The 18,608-nt window shown below is 43.1% G+C and overlaps 1 protein-coding gene across 2 annotated transcripts in view; it reads right to left on the bottom strand.

Annotated features, from left to right (window-relative positions):
- The window catches only part of LOC311265858 (plexin-A1-like), a 326,362-nt gene that overhangs the window by 76,341 nt on the left and 231,413 nt on the right, over positions 1-18,608 (bottom strand). For both annotated transcript variants that reach the window (XM_084367924.1, XM_084367925.1), the window contains exons 11-12: positions 17,718-17,918; positions 4,684-4,780 (exon numbers count right to left, since the gene is read on the bottom strand). In XM_084367924.1, the coding sequence (XP_084224050.1) occupies positions 4,684-4,780; positions 17,718-17,918 (298 nt within the window). The remainder of the gene's footprint in view (positions 1-4,683; positions 4,781-17,717; positions 17,919-18,608) is intronic.

The following is an 18,608-nucleotide window of genomic DNA, read 5'->3' as shown; positions in this document are numbered from 1 at the left end:
GGCTATCTGTTTATTTTTTATTTATTTATTTATTACCTGTAGACTGAGCCTGGCTAAATGATTCTCCCTGCTCTAGTCTTTAAGCTAAGCTAAGCAAACTAGCTGCTGGCTATAGCTTTAGACGTGACATATAGATCTGAGTACACGTTTAACCAGCAGTTAACTTGGTGCTGTGATTTAAGCCTATGGTTACTTTCTTTTGGAAACTTTTTCTATCCTCCTGAAGAAATAGTTCTGATGAACAGAAAGTTCTGAAAAGTGCTAATTTGAAAGAAAGCAACTGTGGCATGAAAATAAGTATTTAAAAAAAGTAATCAAAAGTATACAGCATGTGTCCATTAGCAGGAACAGCACAAATGAATATTAATCAACAACGTAACACCTAAAACCTTCAGTGGGTGATTATTGCCACTCGGAGGCTGTGACGATGAGAAAATAACTGTTTCCACAGATAAATGGAGGGGGGGGGGGGGATGAACAAGCGACCTACAGGGATATAACAAATTAATTCGACAGGTAATGTCTTCTAACGCCAATGGGGAGTTGATAATTTGTTGTGTAAAAAACCATTCCCTCAACTCTGCAGAGTGGAAAAAGTCATTAAAAGTAAAAAATGAATAAATAAATAGATAAATAAATAATTTAAACCTCAAACACCTGAGAAGAGAGAGGAGAGGGAGATGAAAGGCAGCGGGGGAGGAAGGGGGGAGGATAAATTTTTAGCTGCGCTTGTTAACAAAACAGCAACAAGAATTGTTATGAATTTAAAGATGCCGAGGCCCCGCGAGGCCCACAGAACCAGAACCAGAGCCAGAGAGGAGGAGAGAGGTGGAGGGAGGATAAGAGAGAGATGTGAAGAGGATCAGTGTGAGTGGAGAAAAGACAAATGGAGGAGAGAAATTCATATGCAAACAAGAGAGAAAGAAGTGGCGGTAAGTGGATAGGATTTTATGATTTGTGTTTGGCTGCCATTTGTCACCGGTTAATCTCTATAACAATTATCTATCATTGATACAACAATGCCAAACCCTGCAGGCAGGTTTGTTTGCTGCCACACCAGTTAAACAGATTTGAAATGAACTGAAATGAAAAAACAGAGAGGGGAAAAAAAAAAAAGCAACAGAGCACAGAGGAATCTCCTCCTCCTCCTCCTCCTCCTCGTCAGACAGACGGCGGCCGGACTTCAAAGCTAGCTTCTTCCATATCCATCTGCCCGCCTCGGCCCTCCGCTCGGCCTAATCTGATTAGCCACGGCTCAGCTTAAAAGTAGCGCGACGCTAATTAATCTGAACCAAATGAATGATTTAATTAACATTAACATCTCCACTTTACACCGGGGCAAAGCCGGGCCGCGGCCGAGCGGCTGTGCTGCTGCAGACGGATAATGCAGCTCCGGTTCAGAATGAAAAAGGACGGGGATGGAGCGAGGATGGATTAATGGAGGATGGAGAGACAGAGGAGGAGAAAAGGAGGAGAAGGTCTTTATGAGATTTGTATGAGCGAGGACGGTTTTATAAAGAGTTTTAGACCCTTAACACTCAGCATTGCATTGAACTCATAATCCTAATAGGTTTTCTGTGAGGCTTTAGCACAATAAGTATAATATATCTACAGGGGGTTGATCGGGTTGTTGATTCATTACTCATCCATAACGCCACCACATGTTTTCAGAAGTCTGTCGTTGGCTTGTCGTGATGGATACACCACAGGCCGCACGCCGCCTGCTTTAACTCCCCGCCACCTAGGAAGTGGAGCAGCGAGCACCGCTTACTCATTGTCATAACAACAGGAACGTACCCGTCTAGTTCACTCGCTCATCACCTCTAAGATCATTGGATTTCACACTCCCAAACCCTCAGAGCTCGCCGCCGTCAAATGCAAAGCGCTCGTCGTGGCACACATCGTCCCGAGGGCCCGTTTCAAGAGTTAGCAGGATAACCCTGTTGTATCTAAAGCGCATCCTAAGCATGAACTGATGTCAAAAGCCCTGTTATCACTTTTATTCAAAAGCACGACTGATCCTCGATATATGAAAACTCACAGCTCAGTGGTTTCAACTCAACAGCGAACTGTGTTTATTTTTCAATTCATAAACTATGAGCAGTGAGGGAAATTTGGGGATTTGGAGATGCTCTACAACAAAAGCACGGATTGTATCTTTTAATGGTATGAAGTGTCTGTCTGTGAATCACAGCTCCAGTCTTAATACTGTGAAATATCAGATAGCAGCAAGAGAAGTACATATAAGTCATGGTCGTCTTGATTCAAATTCTCTGAGCTGAGCAATAATTCATCATGTTTACCAAAAAGTTGTTTCTTCTCTGTGGTCAGTCGTTGCTTCATTTGAACTGAACATAATAATGACCGAGTTTTGGAAGCTTTTGATGACAACGCTTACATGCCGATGGCCTGCGGTCAACATATTGATGGTGATGCAGGTATTGGCTCGTAAACCCAAGCATCGGACAAAAAGAACATTTGACCTGATGATGGCGCTAGATGACGTGTCAGGGGATCGACAAAGTCTTTAGGATTCATCCTCAGGGGAATATGAATATCTGTACAAACGTCCTTGACAATCCATCCAATAGTTTTGAAGTTATTTAAGGACAAACCAAAGACCTACAAATGTCACTGCTATTTATACAGAACGCAGCTAGTGTGGCTAGAAGTTGTACATTATTACCTTTTAGTGACAGATGCATGATATGGATATATTTTCATCCGACTCGTAGAGTTTTAACGCAACATATTCCTCTTATCTGTTTATTGGTGGTCGCAAACCAACTTTTAAAGCTGCCAACTGTATCAGGATGTGCAGATGCTGCTCTTGTTAAATCAATGAAAGCAATTTGGCTCTGTATTATCAGCTGCATTAATCAGCTTCAATTTTACCAATACGGATAAATAGCTGGTAAAATAAATTTCCCAGTATCAGGCCGATCATTTATCCGCCCAACACATATCGTGGGCCCTTACTTTTAGTTCGACATCAGGAAAGGAGCGATCGTTAAGTTATATTGACTGACACGTCATTGGACAGTTGGGGTGATTGCCATCCTGCAACATCGGCATCACCTTGGGCATCGGGAGATAGCAAGACCAACAAAGTTGTTGGTGCTTAGACCACAAATAACTGAACAGAAGTTTTAGGGGGCTGAGTCAAGAGCAACCTCTGCTGGGTTGCTTGAAGTTCGAGTTGGGATAACAATCTTTACACCAGTGGGTGTAAACCAAAGGGACAGTTGTGCACCAAACACACCCTCAGTAACACAACCTCATGAAGTCTTTAGACTTTCTTACAAAGGTATTTGAAAAGACAAGTTTCTGCAGAGAACAAAATATTGAACAAAACCCAATGACGTTTTTATAAGGATCATCACTTTACCAGTAATAATAGTATTAACAACAATACTAGCGCATTTTCTGTTATTTCATACAAGCTACAGTAAATATCCATTAAACACACGTCAGAATGCAACGTGCAGAACTACTTGACTCACTAAAGGAGTGCTGATACTGAGTACTGAGTGGATTATTCACAAAACATCAGCCTGTAGAGCTCAGTCGAGGACTTATGTGATCAAAGTCATCAAATCTATTGCTCAAAATTACGGTACACTTCAGGATCCATCTGTCTGATTGCACAGAAATGTGATTATTTATTCTGTGGTGGCAGCTACAATACTTCTCAGCACATGCTCAACTCAGGATGTTTAATCCCCAGAAAAGGATTTTTCAGCGCAGACAGACCGAAACACCTAAAGGAGCATATTTTAAACAAAATGACACAGGCAGAAGAATTAGGTCAGGACCGATAAGCAACTAATTTCCGAGCAATCTGCGAAATGAACTGCGTGTCTGACATTCATCAAAATGAGGTCAGATGGAACACAAAGGATGTGAGATTAAAACGTGCACGTGCGTCACCTAAAGACTGAAGTGAATGGCGAATAGCAGAGAAGAGAAAAGAGCAGGAGAGGTCAGTTCGTCTGACTCGAGACACGCAAAAAAGACTATGACACATTTGAGAGCGAGACTTGTATTATCTTGTGTAATGGGACGTCTAAAATCATTAGCCTCCACCACCAAATATATTACACTTGATAAAGAATTTGGAATTGGTAATTGTTTTCCACTTTGTGCACAAATAGCGATTAAAAAGAATAAATGCTATCCCTCCATGTCGCTTTCTGTTTTTCTTTATCAATCCCTTTACTCTCATCTACCCCCCGCCATTACATGGTGCATTCATCAACATGTCATCCACCCATCTCTCTTCCTCCTTCATCCTCTCGTCTGCCTATTGCTTTTGCTATTTGTTTATCTTCCTCTCTAACATCCATCCCTATTAATTCCTGTTGTTGGATGTTTGTTATCATCGCCATCCATCAATCACTCCCTCTGCCCCTCTTTTATCCCCGAGACAAGAATAGAGTTTTTCCAAACGAATGGTACACTTTCACCTTTCTCCCTGATGGCTGTCAGAAATGAAATTACAGATTTCTTATGAAGGGGAAAAACTGCACACGGCGTTGTTGCTCCGCAGAAAATCATTACAGGCGGATAAACAACCAGAACTGCTTCAAAATTCTTGCCGAGCAACAATGCCCGGGTGCGCCGGCGAAAATGAGCGTGGAGGACGGGGAGGGAAGGCTACACGGATAAAAGGAAGTGTTGTACCTTGGATGTTGAACGGGTTGTCAATGACAAAGATTCCATTCCACACCACGGAGAGGTCGACCGGGAGGTCACTGATGTCACTGCCCTCGTAGTCGTACTGGGACAGACAGAGAAACAGAAAGACAAGGAGTGTGTGAGAAATTGCTGATTTATAATGGATTCGATGCAAATTGAGAATTGTATGAGATATTGTTTCATTTGCATAGTGATTCGCCCGGGCTTGTTCATTGCAGACAGCGATACAGCCCGACCATGCACACATGCATAAATCCATATTTACCAAAACAGACATATTTCATAACTACACATGGAGAAATAACAGATGGGTTACAGTTGAATGGGCACGGAAGAATGGAGACAGGGACGGGAAGGGAGGACGGGAGATGAGGTAGGATGGAGGATGGAGGCAGGTGACGAGAAGTAAATGGGAGGGAATGGATGAAGGGAGGAAGGCGTGGAGGAGGAAGAGGGGGAGAGGTGGTCGGAGAGGTGAAAGCAGACAGAAATCGGACACTGGTAGACACGTGAGAGGACCTTATTCATTTAGGCATGAGCTAAGTGGTGGGATGAGGGTGAGGGAGAGATAAGATACGGAGCGGTGTAAAGTGAAATTGGCATTTCCAATTTGCTCCCTGACACACTGGATTTGATAGACGGGACTCGACCATCCCATATGGGCAATGGGGCCTGAGACACACACAGACACGCACACACAGACACACACACACACACACACACACACACACACACACACACACACACACACACACACACACACACAGACACACACACACACACACACACACACACACACACACACACACACACACACACACGATACAGTCAAAACTTCACCCCAGTCTTCCTTCACCACGTGCCTCCAGCACCAGATATAATATATCCCAGGACTAAATAAGATGCTCATACTTGATGACGTCCTGTGTACATTAAGTCACAATCTGATGTTGAACAGTTGTTATTTTCCCCAGACGCTTGCAGACAAAGTTAACAACCCAATGTTTTAGAAAATACATCAATTTGTTTTGTTTCTCAGATATGTGGCAACTTTATACAGTACTGCACAAAAGTCACTGCAACGACACTGAAGTCAAGGTGAGAGCACTGGAATTTGAAACTTGACAACTTGTACAAGTATTTTTGTTTTTGTCTAAACCATTATCTGATCTGCCACTTACTTATTGAATCTTTATCAGCTCTTTTGTGAAGTTGTAACACATATTTGTAGACATGGAATTAGTAAAGCTGGTGTTAAAAGACTAAAAGGTGAGGCTCCTTGGAAAAAAAAGATTGTGTATATTCCTGCAAAGTAGAAAAGCTACATTTCAGATCCGTGGTGGTTTTGGTTGAGCTGAAAACCTCGAGGAAAAGGAGAAGAAAAAGAACCTAAAATTGAGGAAAAAGGAGACATTGTAAGCAGCCACAGAAGAAGAATTGTGGGAAGTCTGGATCCAAGCTGAGAGCAACACAGACCAGTAAAACCACAGGATTCTCCGAGGTCAGCAGCTCCAGAGCACGGGGATTCAACCAAAACACTCTTTTGCCACAAAGGAGATGCTGATTGGACTTATTCCCTTCCCACTAGTGCAGTGTGACCCTGATCCATCACACATGAGGCAGCCTGCTGACTTTATTAGCATCACCATTACGTCCCACTGTTTAAAAGCCTGTGTATGGCAGCTTCCAGCCCCAAGTGAAACCACAGGACCCACACACACACACATGCCCACACACTACTCCTCTCTGCGGCGTGGCCCCCATTAAACTTTAAGGGTTTCGACTTGTCTCCCGTCACCAAAACACTGGGTGAGCTTGTTCTCTTGTCAGTCCCTGCCCACCTCGCTGCCCGCCACATCATGCTTTATTCATACTGTCACATGGTTTAAATCGCCGACACAAACCACACTGTGACACCGCGACACCGTGCCACCCCGTCACACTGAGCATCACCCACTGTCTAACTCCCTTTCTGTTGGATACTTTGGTGTAAAAGACACCTTTTAGGCCGATTTAACACTGACATGGTGAAGCAGAAGACAGATTCAGTCCAGCTAAGCTACCAATAAACTACCAATAAAACCACAAGTGTCACCTGGAACTTGCTCAGTATCATTTCCAGAAGACCCAAATTTCCTCTTGTAGTTTTTGTCATTATAAAAGAGAGACATGAGTGAGTCAGATATACAGGCATGCTAACGGCTATATGAGGCTTTGCTTAAGCACAGTGCTGCTGATATTTAATAAAACAGCAACATAAGTAATACAAGTTGTTCCAACCAAGCAATCTGATTGGTCAACTTGACCTTTAGAACTTCAGATCAGCTTGACAGTACAACCCAGCTGCCATCTCCGTGACACTGTGCTACTAGCTTAAAAATACATGTGAAGGTAGCTTACATGCAATCCCATGATCTCCAGAAAGCATTAAGGTTAGCTCAAGGCTAACTCAACAGGGACTAGGAACTGTTGCTAAGGGTCAGCCTACTTGCTGGAGTAAAATAGGTTTGCGTTGAATCTACTGACGCTACTGATTTCCACTCATTAGTCAGACCTCATGTATTTCCAGGGAAATAGAGATAACAGTAGCATAGTGTTTTATTTTGACAGCTCTTTGCCACATAGCATGGATACATTTTTATTTAGCTGGTAGTTGAGCTTTACTGTCATTATTGCCATGTCAGGACCAAGGTAAAGCGAGCCCTCTTGTGTAAAATTCCTTAAATGCTAACATCAGCATGCTAACATGTTTACAATGAAAACATTCTTACATTATGTAAAGTTTACCATGTTAAGCTTCTTAGTTTTGTCTGTAACTACTAATCAAAAGTAAATGTCATTAAGTTTGTGGATATTTGGTTAAACTAGAGTACTGTACATGACAAACTGGAATATTAACCTGATGATGGAGCTTGATGAACACTGTGGGCATTACCATATTCATTACAGTTCAACATAATGGGGACATAAAGCTGATTACCAAATTTTATGGCAATTAATCCAGTAATAATCAAGACATTCACCCCAAACCAGACATGTTAACCACATTGTGGTGTTAGAGAAAACGTGGATCATCAAGGCCAATAGAATTCATCCTCTGGGGACAATGAATGAATCCATCCAATAACTGCTGAGCTGCTATTTCAATGTGAACCAAATTTGGGATCAACCAAACTTGCCATCCCTAAAGCAATGCTTTTAGCATGGCTAACACTTTATCTAAAAATAGCCTAATGGAGCCACATCAGGAGAGCGTTCAGTTGAGCTGACACTTAATAATTTATCACACTGGTCTTGTCAGTCACCAGTAATCACTCTGCTCTGACCTCTGAAATTTAAAATTCTTCTCTAATGAAATTACAAGTATGGATGGCACCTGATATAAGATGCAGGCATTTTGCCATGACTTAGGGTTCTGCTTACAAGGACAAAGCTTTTAATTATCCACAAACACTTCCTATAAAGCTCTTTTCAACAATGCAGGGATATTCTGTCAGGGGTAACTGTCATTATCTACTATTTTATCTTCCTGCTTTACATTTTTTTTTTGATGGACAGGAGTCTAACTGAGACAGAAATTAGGGGCTTTGTTCCAAAATTACACAGTCACCTTTTAAAAATGACAGATGCTCCGACATCATGATTATAACTGTGGCTTCAAAGTACATCTAATTATGGAACGCTGCTGAAGCCATTACCTCTACTTGAACCTTTCTTCACAAACGGCAACATTTTAAAGGACCTGTTTGAATATCCAGTGATGGCTATTAAGTGGTGGGAATGCTAAACCCATCTTGTTTCAAAACCTAAATCGCTGCAGGAAACGCGATTATCACAATGGCAGCAATGTTCACTTCTTTGACAGTTTTCAACTTGCTTCAAATGACTTTATCATGAAATGGTATGCAGTACGCATACCACTGTGAATAATGTGGAGGTGCTGACAGTTAGAGAAAACAGCCAGCTCGTCTTCATCAAAAAAACTATATTGGTCAACTTTAAAAGCAGGTAAATATGACTAATATATACGTTCATTGTTAGGAGGTGACCTCTAGTGGCTGTAGTTATTATTACAACAGCAAAGGAGGAACTCCTTGTAAAAAGAGAAGTATAAAGTCTGCAAAGACAGGAGAACGGGATGCATGGATTGGTCAATTTAAGTTTTTTAACTTTCACTCATATTCTGTTCCTGTCCCTTGTGAAACCAAAAGCCAACTGTGAGTTATATTAAGTTGCATAACGTAACTTAAGTGAAGTTGGAACAAAATGTAATTTCAGTTATGTACATTTATGTTATCGACTTGATTTAAGGCAAAGTGTCAGTGCCTAAACCTAACCAAACTGCGACTTCACAACAAATGTCTGGTACGCTGTTTGCTAGTACGCTGCAAATCCTTTTGGCAGTGCAGATGTATGTCATTTTGGGAGTCTGCAGCAATGAACCTACTAGTCTTTTAGGTATGAGGATGTGTTGGCACAGCAGATAGGTGGCTCTCTGTATATCACATCATGTATAGTGTTCATTTTCAGCCTTCTACTCTGAGAATTTCTCCGGCCATGTGTGTGAAAGTGAATACGATTATACTGTTTGTACTTCATGTACCTCTGGAGCTCCGGAAGGACAAAATGAGGACAGAAGCAGGATTCAACCAATGTACTGACATGCAATGCATCGTAATATGACTGCAGTACACTTTACCTTAAATCATCTTCTTTTAAAAAACTGTTGCTGTCTTTTCAGTTTGTGATTTATTATCCACGCTCTTGTTTTCCACATTTCCTGCATTTAATTATGTTTTTGTCTCTCAGCAGTCCCACTCTGGGATACCTCTTTGGCGTCCATGTAGGATTTCTTCCATACTAGTCATTCCTCTGGTCTACTTGTGATTAGATGTCTGGATTTTTTTTGTCCTGCTCGCCTTCAGCTTGTTTGAATAATTGATTACAGCTATGAACATATATGTGGTCAGGTTCGGCTTGGTCCTAAAGAAGCCGACACCTCTGGGTTGAAGTATTTCTCCTGGGTACTTTTTTCTTGATATATCGAATCGAACGAGTCACTGACTCTTGGTATAGCTTTGATCTAAAAGTGGTGGCACCGGGGCTGTTAAAAACTCTGTGCTGGCGGAGCCCTGTAGGTAAAAGTTGCTCTCCCCTACTGAGCGGCCTCTCTGCTGGCCTGCCATCCTGACTTCCCTCCCCTGAGCGCCCGGAGCTGCTGGAGATGAGTAATCAGACTCATTACTGAAGCCTCTGGCCAGCTCCTCCATGTCACTGCATGTAATTAATCTACCTGAGCCAACTCATAGTGTAGGCCCCCCTAGGGAAGAGGAGAGGAGAGGAGAGGAGAGGAGAGGAGAGGAGAGGAGAGGAGAGGAAGTGAAGGTGGAGGGAATGGTAGGAGAGAAAAGAAGAGGATATGGTAGAGGAAAGCTGAGTGGATGCAAGTTGAGGACAGCTCCAGAGCAGATAAGGGGGAAAGTGAGAGGAGTGGAATTAGGGAAGGAGGAGAGGAGATTAGAAGCAAGGGAGGGAGGAGAGGAGAGGAGAGGCAGTGAGAGCTGGTATGGGAAGACAGCGAGAGTAAAGGATGAACGTGGGAGATAGAAAGAAGGAGAGGAGAGCGAATGAGAATAAAAAACAGTAGAGGACAGTAGAAGGAAGAAGAGTTTAAACGAGGTGGAGATAAGGGAGAAGAGAGGCGCAGGGACGAGGCGGGGCAGTGCGAGGGGACATAAGGGAGAGAGGGAGGGGAGGTGACAAGAGGAGGAAAAAGGAGAGGGAGGGGAGGAGGTGTAAAAAACTACAAGGTGAGCACAAAGCCGTCCCTGGCCTCATTACAGTAACACAGCAGCCTGGCGCCGGTTCATTCGTTATCTGCTCCTGCACTCGTTTATTCTCTCGCTACATGAATCGTCTCCATGGATTGCATGTCTCCATGGATTGTATGAATAGATATGGCCGGTGTGTGTGTGTGTGTGTGTGTGTGTGTGTGTGTAAGGGACTGAAAAGTGCCGATGTTAACAAAACAGAGCAGCTGGCTGGTGAAGGGGGGAGGAGGTAGAAAAGCGGAGAGGTGTGTGCATATGTGTGCACGTCCATGTGCAGGTCACCCTCATCTAATTAGTCATGTTGAAGGATACCTGAGCGTGTGTTAAAAATACACTGCCAGCACACATACACACACACAAGTCCCCCGTGTCAGCTCGGTTCCATTCATTTCAGCCCGATGGGGCTTTATTAAATATTTTTCATATGTCAGATTTCACTTTTTGTTTTTACACTCAAGAATATGGATCCCGTACATCGATTAATGAATAAAAACAAATAAATGTAATCCTCACTTTCCTCTGCTAACAGATTTTATTTGCAAAGCACGGCTATGAATTTCAATGGTTGAGTTTAAGCACTGCAAAAAAAAAAGTCTCGCCAGCTGGAAGCATGGAGTATGCATTGATGTTTTTTAAGTTTAACTAAAGTCTTGCCCTAACTCGATGTTGTGAGTTCATAAAAACACAGACAGTATGGAAGCTCAGTTACGTAACTCACATAACTTACGAAACTCTAGTAACGTAAGTTCAAAAGACATCAATTTTAACTTCTGGTTACATGCAAGATTTGGACTCCCATCTCCCAAGGTAAAAGCCCATCCACACCAAACAGACATCAAAGAACTAGCAGTGACAAAGCTGGACTGTTGTGCCGTCCCACATCCACAGTGTTTCAACCTAAAAGCTGCACTTGAACCCACCGCAAGACTACAGCCGATGACCAACTGTGTGAGAGGATATACCTCTCCATACCACCAGGTAGTCTGTGTTCGTCATTCCAAAGAGAAACTGGGAGACTCATCATCTTTTTTTACATCACTCTCACTAGTATAGCTTCTGAACAAGAATATGTCTGATTGCAAATGCCACTGCACTGAAGGACTGAAATCATGGATGCTACAGCGACAGACTCAGGGGGCTTTCCCTTTATTTTTCCACTTCTCTTCCATCGCACTGATTTGCTCAGGTGAACAGCCAATCACAGCGGCTTTCTCACCAATGGGCGCCGATTCAACACGCTCGATCGGCCAAAAAGCCACCGACAGGGGCTAATATGTGCTGACGTTGCAGGACACACCGCGACAACTGGGCCACAGATGCTCACAGATGGCCCCAATGCTGGCCCACGGTCAGTGTGTCAGGGCGCTTACACCACTACATGACCCTCATAAATGATGCATGAGGGGTACCTACAGCGTCATAGTTTGAAGCATTGGCCCACTGACCAAGCTGCCCCGAGAACAGGCTGACTGTACATGTGTTATACCGTATATGTCCCATATGTAGCATGTTTGTGAAAGTTATAAAAAGTGGAGACTGGAGCGAAGTCTAGACCGATTTGTGGATTGTAAACACACGAACAGAAACAGTCTGTCAGGCTCCTAAAATGGACTTATGCTGCTCACAGCAGAGCCAGATGCATGGACTTACAGTGGGATGTTCATACACACACGGTGTTTGATAGCCTATGTGTGTCAGTGTAATAAATCATGTAAAGCAGGTTGCTGGTTGTTGCTGATGCTACAGTCTCCGTCTGCTCCACATGATTAGGAAGAGGATCATGTGGAGAATCTCCATATGTCTACTTCACTTGGGCTTCCAAACCCCTGGGGAGGATGTGTGTGTGTGTGTTGTCCATGAACCAGTAGGTATCCACGCAGCTTGCAGGCATCCTATCTGTGTGTGTGCTCTCGCCAGCGTGTGTTATCCTGTGTACATCCCAGAGAGCATCCATGCGTACTCTGGGTCCCCGGTGTATTTGAGTATGCAAGTTCAATGTTTCAGCGTTTGGCGAGGGGGCTAAATAATGCACAAAGAGACAGTAAGATTGAATGGATGAGTGTACGTCTACTGCTGGCTAATTTTCTCTGTGATTTATTACACTCCACTGTCCCAGTCACAGCCAGCTGTGATACATATACACACACTTCCCTACTGAGAATACTGAATACAATGGTAGCAAGTACACAGGTTGTCCATCATAGATGGACCTTCTGTGTGCCGATCCTCAGTGTTAACTCTTTCACTCTCAGTGTTCCTATTAACAACCATATTATTAATTATAAGCATGCAGTTACTCTGAAAATAAAGGCTATAAAAACATTCACGTGGGCTAAAAGACCACAGTCCTTTAGCCCACATGTTGGTTCACACTAAACACTCTTATCAGTGTGTTTTCCAGATGCTGGCAGCCGTTTTCAAGGAAAAGGCTTAAAAAAAAACAAAAAAAAAAACATTATACATACATGCTCATGTAGAAGTTAATAAAAAATAAAAACAACAAAAACAGAATAATACGGAAGCCCTAAAGGGCCATGCATTCATACATTTTATTTCCTCCGTTTTCCCGTGATAACAAGTTAATTTCATCTGTTTTCTCGAGATCTCGAGTTATTATCTCGAAATAACAACCCGCGTTTTCTCGAGATAACGAAACTTTGTTTTCCCGAGATAACAATATAATTAATTCGAGATCTCGAGATAATGACTGTGATATGATAGGCCTGAGATTATGGAGACGCCCGGGACCTTGTAGCTGGTCATTTGCACTAAAAATTGTTTATCTGCCCTAATCCACTATGTTGCTATAACTCACAATGCATTGTTTACAATACGTTAACCAGGTAAAACCCACGTGAAGTAATTCTTCCAATCAGGATTGTAATGTTCATTACATCATTTTAACCCCATTCAAAGTCAGCCAACAGCTAAACAGGAAGTTAGCCAGCTCAGCCGGCAGAAGCCTCTTGTGTGCACGATCTATAAGCCCCACAATGCAGCAGCTATGCGGAACATTCCGACAATTATATAATCAGATGTCGGACATTTTTGTAATTCAGGCTTTCTGTTGAAAAATTGAAGGCTGATGATGTCATCAGGGTTATTTTTTTAATCCTTTAGAGTGACATCCTGTATAGAATATGCCTGAAGCAGAAAAGATCTTTAATATCAAAATTAGCCAAACATTTGGCTGTGATGTCATACATGGTCCCATCGTTTCGGAGCACTGGTGTGGTTGGACAGCAGTTGGGTAGGTGAGTGTAAAGTGGGCGCCTTGTTTGTTTTCTCCAACCAGATTTTCCCCAACAGGTCCCAGAATGAGACTGCATTACTAACTCCTGACCCGACTCCTGTACTGTACAACCGAACACTGCACGGCTGAACAGCTCTGTAACCAGTCCCTGTTGTCCCCACTGTCCTCCTCCACCCTCGGCTGTTCTAGTTAATCTCAGCACTTTCACTTTTGCACAGATCATGGTTTTCTTTTTCTTTCGGCATCGCTTTCTCAAACATGCACATCTTTTACATTCCACATACATTTTCTCTCCATCTGTTTTCTCCCTCATTTGTTTGTTTCCCCTAGTCTTCTCGCCGGGCTTAGTCCCTCTCTCCTCCCCTCCGTCTTCCTTTATTCTCCTCTTTCTCTCTCACCTCTCTCTACCTCCTCCGTCGCGCTCTCCGCTGCATCGTCATTGTCTGCTCCTAATTCCCTCACCTCCTCTTTGGCTCTCTCTTTCTTTGTCTTTTCTCGCTTCCCTCTTTTTTCCGCTGTAATGGTTTGCCAGACTTGTGTAGGCGCGTCTGTGTTTGCCTGCGTGTGTGTGTGTGTGTGTGTTTGTGTCCGTCAGTCTACCCCACCGCTGCAATTCATCATCATTTTATCTACAGCTACCTTAATTGGATCCTATCACAGTCCCACCTGACGAGCCGAGAGGCGGGGGGTGGAGAGGAGGAGGCTTACTCACTCACAGCGCCGCATGGATCTGCTCACATGGGCGCACACACACACACACACACACACACACACACACACACACACACACATGCACGCACACACCAGCCCTCTATGTCTAGCTTCATGAGCCGCTGCAAACTTGTGTTCAGGCTGGTGTATTAACTATTTTTCCTGCCTCCTGCAGAAAGAAAAATCAGGATTTTGCAAAAACATTGGAGTGCACTGAAGAGTGAAGCAGTGAATGTACGTGCATGTGCGCGTATGTGTGTGCGTATCCATTCAGTTTGCCAGTGAATCGGAGATTTGCTGAGGAAGGTCTCTGTCCTCCAGCATCAGCAACTCTCAGCAGTAGTAGTACCGGTGTAGTAATGAATGTATGTGAGTCTATCAAACACTGGGGATGCAAACTGCACACTGCTCTTTGCTGGACTGAGAGCTGGTGTTTGGCGGCGTGGGCGGCTTAAACTTTAACAGAGAGAGAACCGGAATATCTACCATACAGCTGTGGTGCTCAAGCAATATGTGTTTTATCTGTTTAACAATTTTTTTAGAATCATTAGTCATAACTTTGAAGGAGACCTATTGTGATTTTTAGTTTTATAGGTTTTTGTGCATGGAAAGGATTTTGAAAGTTATAAAGGTCTATAAAGTCTGCATCAACAGGAGCTCCTCTCTCCGACAGAAACACTGCTCCTTAAATGCCTCGTCAGTAGTCCAGCCTCTAATTCCGTGACTTTGTGACATCACACTATCACAGGAAAATGTGCATAATATGTCTCCTTTAACGCTGACTTCTCAGAGAGGGGCTCGCCATGCTGGAGGTATATGGAGTAACTCCATGGCAAGAGCCAGAATTCACTCAGGACAAGAATTTATTCAAACACTCAACTTCATTTACAGCAGTTAGTGTGTGTGCAGCTCATTTTTGCGCTTTTCAACAGGCTTTCAAGCAGTCAGGTCGCCAAGGGACAAATCTGACAAAAAACAGTTATAACAACCCAAAAAGCCAAATCTGAAAGAACAGTCACTCGCATGAAGCAATTAGAGAGACACAAGCGACTAAATACGCACAAATTCCCTTTCCAAAACACAAAAGAGCTGTGGGAGCCATCATTATGATCAGGAAATCTACTTCAGTAATTTGCCTCTGAACTATTTTCCATGTCACCATCCGACATCAGAGGCGGAACAACTTCCAGGTTCACAAAGCTGAAGCTCATTCTTTCCCTTTGTAGGGAGAAAGTGGGTGAATAGGTAGAGCTCAGAAAACAGCAAGCGGCCGCAAATCAGCGATGTGTTCCGAGCCCAGCGGTAATGCGGCTGCCGGCTAAATGACCCGGAGCCCCTGACAAGTGTGTGACAGGCTGGAGAAAAGGCAGCCGGCGAAGCTGCCAAAGCCACACACGGACTCCTGCTGCCTTTCAAACGACGAGTACTCGCTGTTGGACCTATCAGCGTGAGCGAGTGCTGCAGCGTGTGGCTCGCATGTTAATCATATGTCTCGTTAAGTAAGTCATAATTGGTGTCGTTAAAATGTCTCCCCTCTGCCTCATGCCCTGATTGGAGCTGAGGAAATTAACATTGCTGAAATGGTCGCTCCCTATTAGCGGTGACAGTTTGACTGAGGGCTAAGAGGCAGGAATGAGGAGCGGGGATGAAGGGAGAGCGGCTTTAGTGACAGTCATTCCCCGTGGCCGTACGCCTCAGTTTCAAGTCTTTGCCACGGCAGTCTATTACTGCTGGTCTGTGTGTCGCACGCTGCAGCTAAGCAGCTGTAAAGCCTCCAAATGGTTAAACCAGTATGGCTGTCATGAATGGAGCTCCTGCCGACAGATTAAACAGCTGGGGTTTGGTTGGAGCAGTGATAGAGATGATTAGGATTGGCGCAGATTGTAATCAGTCAATAAAATGCCAACTCAGCCAGAATTCAGAACTTTTCCCAGTTCATGTCATGGAATTACTTGAAAAAATGTCCGTAAAACCTCCAATTAACTCATGGGAGCTTGCAAAAGCTTATCGCTTTACTTTAAATGCTTTTTAGTTATGGATTATGGACGTTTGGCCCTCCGAGCTAAATTGAATCATTTGTGTGATTCTTTGTATGTGTACTCTAAGCCGCAATAATTGCTTCTTTTCTACTGGATTGGGTTGAAATTTGACCTGAACATCCAAGAAACCCTGAGGATATCTTGCAATATGTATTCATTTAAATAGTTTTTGCACAATGTTTTACAATAATCATATTAAGAAAAATAACTCATTTTTGACCTGACCGAAGAATCTTTTGTTTTCAAAATTCATATCTCAACTTTCTTGAAATCAAATGTTGATTCTGTGCAGTATTAACAAAGTTATATGACATTAAGAAGTTCTTCTTTGATATTTGCTCTGGTCGACTTTGAGGCTTTCTTTCTTTGTGTGATTCCTTTTTTTTTTGTGATCAATTTTTTATTTTATTTTATGATTTATACAACAAACAGATAGACATATACACAAATTAGACAACATACAACATTTAACAATAAACAGTTACATAATGAGACCACATACAACATTCATCAACACGCACTCACACACACCCACCACCCACACACACACAGGTCTTGTGATTCCTATTGAGCCTGTTTGTCATTGGCTCCAGGAAAAAAGTTACAGCTTGTTATGGCTCGTTTTATTGCATGCTAGCTGATGAGGCTACACGTACGTGAGAATCACAAACATGATCAGAGGCAATTCCTAAAAAAGTATTTGGTGTACAACATAAGGATTTTTGCAAGATCCCATGAATTTAATAGAAGCCTTTACATGTACGCAATTATTCTCAAGAAAATTCAAGATATGAACTAGGAGAGGCTCGGTGAGTTGGTATGAGTGCACACCATAAATATGGGGCATATTTTTGGGTGTGTCACATTTTATGTCAGGAAGGCGCTGGAAAACAGGGAACAGTAGAAATCAGCATGGCGGCCAGTGAAAATGTCATATTATAGAAAACTATTCAAGTATCGATGTCTGGAACAATGCACATCATAGCATCAAGCCAGAAAAGCTATTACACGATTACAGAGTGATATGACCCAGTATGAATGTTGATTCAGTGTGAAAGAAGTATAACAAACGCCTTATCAAATACATAACTCACATTTATCAGGTCAACAGGCATTGCAGTGTATTTCACCTCTGTGAGCTGCTGTAATTTCACTGCAAAGCTTAAATAATGTATTGTGCCTTACCGTGGTCTTCTGACACTGTATGCTGGTGCTGTTGAACCTCAGAGCCGGGACGTTGTGCGTGTTGCCCTGGATGTGGAAGATGCACTCGTAGTTCTTCTGTCCGGACTGTGGCTGGGGCAGGTTCTGGGCCAGCAGGGTGATCGGCCTCATGACTCCAGCAGGGATATAGATCTGGGTGGAGGGCAGGATCTGAGGACACTCCTGGATATGAGAGAACACATGAATAAAGAAACTGAGACGTGAGTGGAAAAGAAAGCGGACCGTCTCAGTGGGATGCAGATCTGGATGGATAGATTGTTCTGGACATGCTGCTGGAGAGACAGGACAAAGAAAAACTGAGAGAAAAAATACAGATCAGGCTTTTTATTCTAATTGACAAGTAGTAATCGTCTTGGAAATGGCACCATGGCATTATAGAACTCTCTTGTGTCTAATTATTATCCCAGCATCCTTTGTTTCCGTGGTGGAAAAGTTTGAAGAATCAGGCAGCCTAAAACCTCCACTTACAAATTATCAACACTCCTCAGGATCACGTCTTGTCCTATATATGAACCACTGAACACTGCATACGGCAGTTAGTTGTCAAAATGAGTGCACGCCATTTTGGAATCCAGCATTAATGAGGCTGTTATGGATATTAGGTATGTTTTTTTGTTGCCTAAATGAATGCACCAAAGGCTTTTCTAATTCTTTCAGCGTGGACGAAAATGAAGAGCCTGAGGCAGCGTCTCTTAGGAACACGGACACTGTTAATTCTGCTGCGCCGTATTGTAACAGCTACAGTCTGACAGATCATAGAGGAGGACGACTGAGGGGTCAGCGCTTCCATTCAGCGGTTTCTGGCTGCTCTTCGATCAATAAAAAAAAAAAAAATGGCCAGAACGGCAGCTT

The sequence above is a fragment of the Pagrus pagrus genome (genome assembly GCF_965226575.1).
Source record: "Pagrus pagrus genome assembly, chromosome: 11".
NCBI classification, from domain to species: Eukaryota; Metazoa; Chordata; class Actinopteri; order Spariformes; family Sparidae; genus Pagrus; species Pagrus pagrus.
The sequence above is the reverse complement of the archived record's forward strand: the minus strand, read 5'-3'. Positions and strand labels throughout refer to the sequence as shown.